The sequence below is a fragment of the Peromyscus californicus genome, unplaced genomic scaffold (genome assembly GCF_007827085.1).
Source record: "Peromyscus californicus insignis strain IS unplaced genomic scaffold, ASM782708v3 Scaffold_5__1_contigs__length_169319896, whole genome shotgun sequence".
NCBI lineage: Eukaryota > Metazoa > Chordata > Mammalia > Rodentia > Cricetidae > Peromyscus > Peromyscus californicus.
The window spans coordinates 18220876-18228318 of record NW_026294573.1 but is presented as its reverse complement, the minus strand read 5'-3'; the positions used below and the strand labels follow the sequence as shown (position 1 = coordinate 18228318).

The 7443-nt window shown below is 51.8% G+C and overlaps 1 protein-coding gene across 2 annotated transcripts in view; it reads left to right on the top strand.

The window, feature by feature from the left end:
* Window positions 1–1521: 1521 nt before the first annotated feature.
* The window catches only part of Asap3 (ArfGAP with SH3 domain, ankyrin repeat and PH domain 3), a 45313-nt gene continuing 39391 nt past the window's right edge, over window positions 1522–7443 (top strand). Inside the window, exon 1 of one of the 2 annotated variants that reach the window (XM_052717421.1) lies at window positions 1522–1844. In XM_052717421.1, the coding sequence (XP_052573381.1) occupies window positions 1716–1844 (129 nt within the window). In that variant the 5' untranslated portion in view covers window positions 1522–1715. The remainder of the gene's footprint in view (window positions 1845–7443) is intronic. The other variant, XM_052717420.1, reaches the window with a different exon arrangement.

Genomic DNA, 7443 nt, shown 5'->3' with positions numbered 1-7443 from the left:
TCTGTAACTCTAGTTCTAGGGGATCGGATGCCCTCCTCTGGCTTCCAAGAGCACCCAGCCTTCATTCACATGGTACAGAGATATACATGCAGGTAAAACATCCATATACATTGAAAAAAAAAAAGCAAACTCATACCCCAAACCCAGCGTACTAAAAGTGCTGGATAGGAAAAAAAAAAGGTAAAGATGATAGAGATGTGGGATGTGGAGTGAGGGGTGAGGGAGGCAGCTGGTGACTAGTTTAAAACACAGTGGCCAGGATAAGCATTATGGTCACATTTGAAACATTTGAGTTAAGCCTTGAAAAGCAAAACTCAAAATCAAACAAAAACCAGAAGGAGGCAGTCAGGCAGAAGCTAATCTGGAGAAAGCGAATTCCAGGACTGGGGAAGAGGCCAGTTCTAAGGTCCTCAGGCAGAAGTGTGTGCCTAGTGAGTTGAAGAGACAGACATTTAGGAAGTCAGTGACTAGAGAAGAGACGGGCGATGAAGGAGAGAGGGACGGAGGTCGGGGGAGCAGCAGTCAGAGGAAGGTCTGTCTCAAAACAAAAGGAAAAGCAAGCAAACAGAACTAAACCAGAAAGAGCCAGCACAGAGATCCAGGAAGGAAATGAAGAAGGAGAGCGTCCCAGAGGCTGAAGGTGTCAGCGAGGAGCAGAGTCCGAAGCAGCTGCTGGGGGCCACTTAGGATCTGGTCTGGGGAAGAGGCCACAGGCGCCAGGTTGGACGGTGAAGGTACCAAGAAGAAACCCCTGAGAGAGCCCAAGGAGATGGACGAGGAAGGTAGCTGGACGCCGGGGCAAGGGGAAGGGCCCCCGGGCCACAGGTGGAATTAAGAAATCTGGCACAAAACAAAACAACAACAAAAACCTGAGCTGTTCTGTGTCACTGAGATGAGGGTGACCCTCTCCCGTTCCTACTTCAACATACTCTAGGTTATGGCACGATCCCAAACTCATAAATTACTTTTAAAAACCAGAGAGGCAATTGATTCAATGGCACATAGCTAGGTGACAGCGGAGATCTTAAATGGCCTGGTGGCGCAGACCTTGCCCTTAACCTCAGCAGGCGCGAATAGAAAGAAGCAAACCGGCCAGAGAGCAGGAGCACGGTAGGCGGGGCACAGAGCTAGGGGCGGGGCTGGAGGCTGCAGGGCCGCGGGGGCGGGGCCGGCGAGGCAGGCTGCGGGCATGCGTCCCGCAGGCCTTGGGGGCGGAGCTAAGAGGTAAGGGAAGCGGATTGGGGGCGGGGCCTGAGAGTTGAGAGCCGGATCCCGGGAAAGCTCTTCCCCACTGCAGCTCATGGAGGCAGGGCTGAGTGGGGCCGATGCGGGGCTGGGGCGTGGCCAGGGAGTTAGGGGCGCGGCTGGGGTGTGGCCGGAGAGTTAGGGAAGCAAGATGGGGGCGTGGCCAGGGAGTTTGGCAAGGCACTGGGGGGGGGGGGTTGGCCAAGGAGCTAGACTAGGGAGCCGGGGGCGTGGCCAGGGAGTTAGATGAGCGAGTCAGGGGCGTGGCCGAAGAGAAAGGCTAGTGGACGGGGCGTGACCGGGAAGTTAGGGGCGGGGCGGGCCAGGGGGCAGGGCGTGAGGAGGCCAGGACAGGGACGCTGCGGGTAGTGGAGGCAGGCCCTGCGCGGTGCAGCCAGCCCAGCGCGGTTAAGTGCAGCGTCCCCCGCGCCCGGCTCAGGCAGCCCCGGCGTCTCCGCCCCGCTCCCGCCATGCCCGAGCAGCTCAGTGTCGCGGAGTTTCTGGCCGTCACCGCGGAGGACCTCAGCTCCCCAGCCGGGGCAGCTGCCTTCGCCACCAAGATGCCCCGGTGCCGGGGGGCGGCTCTGGCACGGGAGGAGGTGAGGGGCCGAGGCGGGAGGGGGCTCACGTCAGTTCGGGGCCTGGCTTTGACCTTTGCAGGAGTGCTTGGAGCTACGATGGCTCTTTGCGGCGCTCCAGAAACTCGCCTCTACTAGATCTGTGGGAACCTAGCTCATCTTAAACATCTGCGTCCTCACGGTGGAGCTAGGAAGAGGGACTTTGTGGGTGATCTTGGGGTCACCTCGATAAAGACTCCTACATGTTGGGGCACATCTCTCAAATACTTTGGGCGACCTGCCCATCATATGTGTATTTGCTCAGTGGCTTACAGTTTTGTGTTTTCGTTTTTGGAGCCCCACAAATATGCAACCCCCTAGGTCACTCCCTTTCTGAGAAGCAGGCTTAGTCCTGAACCTACTGCCTCTCCCAGGCTTCAGGAGAGAGGAGACCCCCTCCTCCTAGCCGCTGGTTCTGAGACTTGGCTCGCCTTGTGGAATGAATGTGAATGGGAAGGCGCCAGGAGCCGGGGTTCACCTTGGCTGTCGCGGGCAAGTTTACAGACTCCTCTCTCCCCTCCCCTCTCTTGTGTTTCCAGGCAAAGTGTCTCAGGCCCTTTCTTTCGCCCTTGTAGGCTGCCCCACCCCATTCCCATGCTCACTGGAGTTCATTCCTCTTCTCTGAATTCGCTACAGTCTTTTGTCCGTAAGGAATATGCTGGAGCAGACAGCCTGTGGTCCGCGGCCAGAGGAGAATAATGTGACCCCAGCCCTCTTCCAGAGGATGCCCCAGATTGGGGTGGCATTTTGGACTTCAGCAGTACCCTGGTCCCCCACCCTTAACCATAAGGGTGCCCCTCCTGTGTGGCAGATTCAAAGCTACACAGAAATATTCAGAGCTGAGGTCTTAGGAAATCTCCCTTCTTCCTCTCCCCTGACTGGCTAGCCCTCTGTCTGGACTCTTTCCTCCTTGGTAAGGAAGACAGAGACTTGTACAAAGACGTCAATTTCCGGGGATGCTAACCTGTGTTCAGACCCTGGCCCTGCAGTTTGCAAGATGGGTGGGCCTGGTCATGTGACCTGACCTGTAAAGTGGGGGATAATTGTTTACCTCATAGAGCTGTGAGATCATGGAAGCAATGTGTGCAAAGATGGGAATTTTACTGTCAAGGTAATTGGCAGATCTCTTTAGATAGCAATGTCTTGGATCTTCATTTCTTGTGCACACAGTAGGAATACTTTTTGGTTTTTGTTGCTGTTTAAGACTGTCTAGCTATATGGCCTAAGCTGGCCTCAAACTTGGGGTCCTCCCACCTTGGCCTTTCAAGAGCTGGTGTTATAGGGGTGCACACCACACCTGGACCAGGAGTCCATGTCTTTATGAAGATAAGAACCAGTGAGGCTAGGATGGCTTGAGCAGAAGCCCTGGTTTAGAGTCCACTCACAAATGTGGGTATCTCACTGGCTGCTTCTAGGGAAATGCTACCCCATAGCCTTGGCCTTGCCCTCAGGAGTGCCTCCTGCGGGTAGGCTCAGAGCCTCTGCATTCCAGGACATCTTTAGGGGTTTTACCTGTCATCCTGTTGTCCATTAGACTGTTGAGTCAGAGCAGAAAGGACTGCTCTGACTGCATGTGCCTGCGCATCTGACCCTACCTGGTGTTTAAGCACTTTGTGTTGGGAGACGAAATGAGTCTAGAAATATAATGGGCTCTGGTAGGGGCTCAGATTTGCCCCAGGGCAGACCACACAAAAGCCAGCCTTTTTAACCTTCAGATCCATGCACTTACAAACTTTCATTTTTTTTTTTTTTTACTTATTTCAACATAAAGACATGGGTTCCCCAAGCACAGCTTTTCTCTTCAGCATTCCAGTGTCCCCAAAGTTAAGTCTGACATTTGAATTAGATTTTGCTGGAGTTTTCTGGTTGGTTTTGTGGTTGCATCACTCTATTATTATACTGTGCTTACATGCCGTTTGATACTGGGTTTTTTCCTTCCTCCAGGACTGGGCATGACTAATCTAACTCTAGGATTCCATCTCTAGTTGCTTCCCAAATCAAGGCTTCCAGGTCTAGGTGGTTTCCTGGAAGTAACTAGGGACTCTGTCCTGGGACTTGCGGGCCTTTTTTGGTCAACCCTACTGGGAAGGACCCTGGGACAGGTCATAGGAACCAAGAGTGTGCAGGCTGGAGTACCCTGTGAGAGTGCAGTCAGCTCGAATCCCTCTCATTTAAGATGGAGAAACAAGCCGGGCGGTGGTGGTGCTTACCTTTAATCCCAGCACTTGGGAGGCAGAGGCAGGTGGATCTCTGTGAGTTCGAGGCTAGCCTGGTCTACAAAGTGAGTTCCAGGACAGCCAGGACTGTTACACAGAGAAACCCTGTCTCAAAAAAAAAAAGGAGAAAGAGATAGAGAGAGGGCAAGACAGTGCCTGAACTCCCAGAGCAAGGGTGTGGGGCAGCTGCCATTTCTCCCTCAGTGTCCTAACCTCTGGTCCTGTTCTCTTTCTTGCAACATTGGCCTGCCTGGCCTCCCTCTAGAACTTCTCTAAACCTCAATTATTTCATCTTGAAACCGAGTCTCCTAATTCCTCCCTGCTTAACCTCACTGGATTTAAAGGTTGTTTGCTTTTCATTGTGAATCTCCGTGCAGCATGGGAGAGTATTGAAATAACCCCTGCATCAGACAGCCCCTTCCGACCTGGACCCCCTACAGCCACCATCCCATTGACTTTCACAGGGACAGTAAAGCGGTTGCCGCGTGTGACATGGCAGGTCTGGCTGGCGGACGTGTTTTGTACGGTTCTCCGTGCCATTTCTGTGCTGGGCACTGAGGAGGACATCATGATCCTTCTTTGGTTTGCTGATTGGATGAGGGCATGCAGCACATCTTAGGGTAACAAGTAGGAATGCCAGGAGCTGTCCTGAGTGTCCAGCGAAAGACACAGTGTTGTCAGAGGCCAAAGGAACAGCTGGGGTGAGCCAGGGAGGACCAGTGCGACATGGGGGCCTTCCTGGAGGAAGTTCAACTTCCAGGCAGAAGACTAGATGAGCCTGGTTTAGTGGAGAACGCAAGGGTGTGAATTCAGGGACTGGTTTGAGGAAAGCATATAAAGAACTCAGGAGACCATTTTGACCTGTGCTCTGCAAGAGGCAGTCTTTGTGGACACGTGCACGCTCCCAGTGTTTGTCTTCAGAGCTGACGGATGGGGGAAGGGTCATGGTTAGGAGAATGTTTACCTAAAATCTATATCATGTCTGACAGTGCATAGTTGAAATTCTGATGGAGTCAAAATGACCTTTTCCTTATCGCGCGCGCGTGCGCGCGTGTGTGTGTGTGTGTGTGTGTGTGTGTGTGTGTGTGTGTGTGTGTGTGTGTATTTGGAGACAGGGTCTAGCCCAGGCTAGCCTGAAATTCATAATCCCCGTCTCTGACTACTGAATGCTGGTATCACAGGTGTGCACTACCACCCCTGCACCCAGTGATTTTGGTTTTCTGAAAGAATTTCTTTTCTTTTCTTTCTTTTTTATTATTAAGAAATTTTCTGTTCATTTTACATACCAATTACAGCTGTCCCACTCTTCCCTCCTCCTGCCCCCGGCCTCCCCCCCCCCCTTTCTCTTTTCTTTTCTTTTCTTTTTTTTAATTGAGGCAGGGCCTTGCTGTGTAGCTCCAGGCTGGCCTCAAATTCTGCCTCAGCCTCCTGAATGTTACAGTTATAGATGTGTGCCACTTCATCTGGCTGAGGATCTCATTCTCAAGTTTAAATATTCTTAGGGTGGGGATACGGCTCAGTGTCTTAGGTCCAATCCCAAAAAGCAAAATGACAGCATAACAAGTATTAGTATTCTCACAACTGGCCTCATGGTGTGTCTCTTTGTTCTAGTGTAAAAATTATGTAGGCCAGGCATGGTGGCACATGTCTTTCTTTAATCCCAGCCCTGGGGAAGCAGAGGTAGGTCGATCTCTGGGAGTTCGAGGCCACCCTGGTCTACAGAGCGAGTTCCAGGACAGCCAGGGTGACATAATAGATTTGTCTCAAAACACAAAACAAAAAATTACGTGATCCTGGAGGCTGTAGAAAATATGAACCCCCGCAAGCCTGTGTCTGTGGAAAGGAAACTTGTCTTGAAGAATTAGAGGTGCCTCTCAGAACTGAACAGTGAAGCCAGGAAGATGCCATGTGGCCTGGGAGTTGAGGCCTGGGAGGATTCAGGGGCTTAGGCAGCTGCTTCATATACCTTCTCCCACTCTGTCTCACTCGATTATCTTCTGCTCCCTTCTCATTACATAGGCCCCAGAGCACAACTTCAGTCCCCACGGTCATGTGACCTCACTGGTCCAGTGTCTAAAGGTAACCCAGCCAGTCTCTCATGTCCTACTTCCAAGTTCCTGGCAGCCCAGCCCAGCTTCTGGACTGATGACAGAAGCTGGGTCTCCACCCCTCATTCAACAGAGGTCACGGAGGGATAGATGCAGGCAGGGTAAACATGGCCACAGATCTACCCTGGGGGAGGAGGGTACTTCTTAAAGAAGGAGGACAGGGTCCATGAAGCTTCTCTCTATTGATGGAGTCTGGCTTCTGGGGAGAGGCCCATGCTGCCAGGTGCCTCCCTGTTTAGAGCAGTTACACATTATCCCATCGGAATGCTAAGGGATGCTTGGCATCTCTGAGGGCCTTGAACACAAGTTAGACATTCGGACTTTTCGCTAGGCATTAGGGATTGAAAACCCAATCGTGTTGACTAAGGACAAGATGAGGCAGCCTTGCCAAAGGTCTCACAATGGCCCTGCATTCCAAGCTGTGTGGTGGGTGCTGGGAAAATCCATCTCTCAGCAAGAGAGATGCAGTCGCTGCCCTAAAGGCAGTCTCTTCCGGAGAAGTGAGCCGGGGAAGAGATGAGCAAATTCAACAGCAGTTGCACATGGTAGCAGGTGGCAGGAAGTTCATCCCCTTGTCCAGGCCTTCCTTAAGGCTGAGCCCTGGGTCACCATCTCTCTTCCTGCTGTCTTTTTCTCCAGACTGTCTAGCCCATGGCTTCAGTTACCTCGGAGCTCTCAGTGACTCACGCAGCCCGGACTCATGTCCAGTGGTTTGCAGAGGTTCTGCTTAGACCACACTCACGACTCCTCAGGCCGACTGCCAGGTTCTGGTGGACAAGTTGGGAGGCTCAGGCACTCTTTTCACCAAGGGCCATGAGTTTTACCGGCTGTGTGTCTGCAGTCTGCCTGCTTTTCCTTATTGCTTCCTGGGCCACACCTGTCAACTCTTCCTAGGACATTGTGGTGACCTCCAGCTGGCCTGGCTGCTCAGCTTTCTTGTATTTCCCACAGATAAAACTTTTATTTATTTATTTATTTATTTTGGTTTTTCAAGATAGAATTTCTCTGTGTAGCTGTCTAGAACTGTCCTGGCTGCCCTAGAACTAGCTCTGTAGACCAGGCTAGCCTCAAACTTACAGAGATCACCTACCTCTACCTTTCCAGTGCTGGGATTAAAGGCATGCACCACCATTGCCCGGTTAAAATTTATGTTTATTTGCGTAACTATTTCATTAACATTGGTTTCATTTCTTTCTTTCTTTCTTTCTTTTTTTTTTTTTTTTTTTGAGACAGGGTTTCTCTGGCTGTCCTGGAACT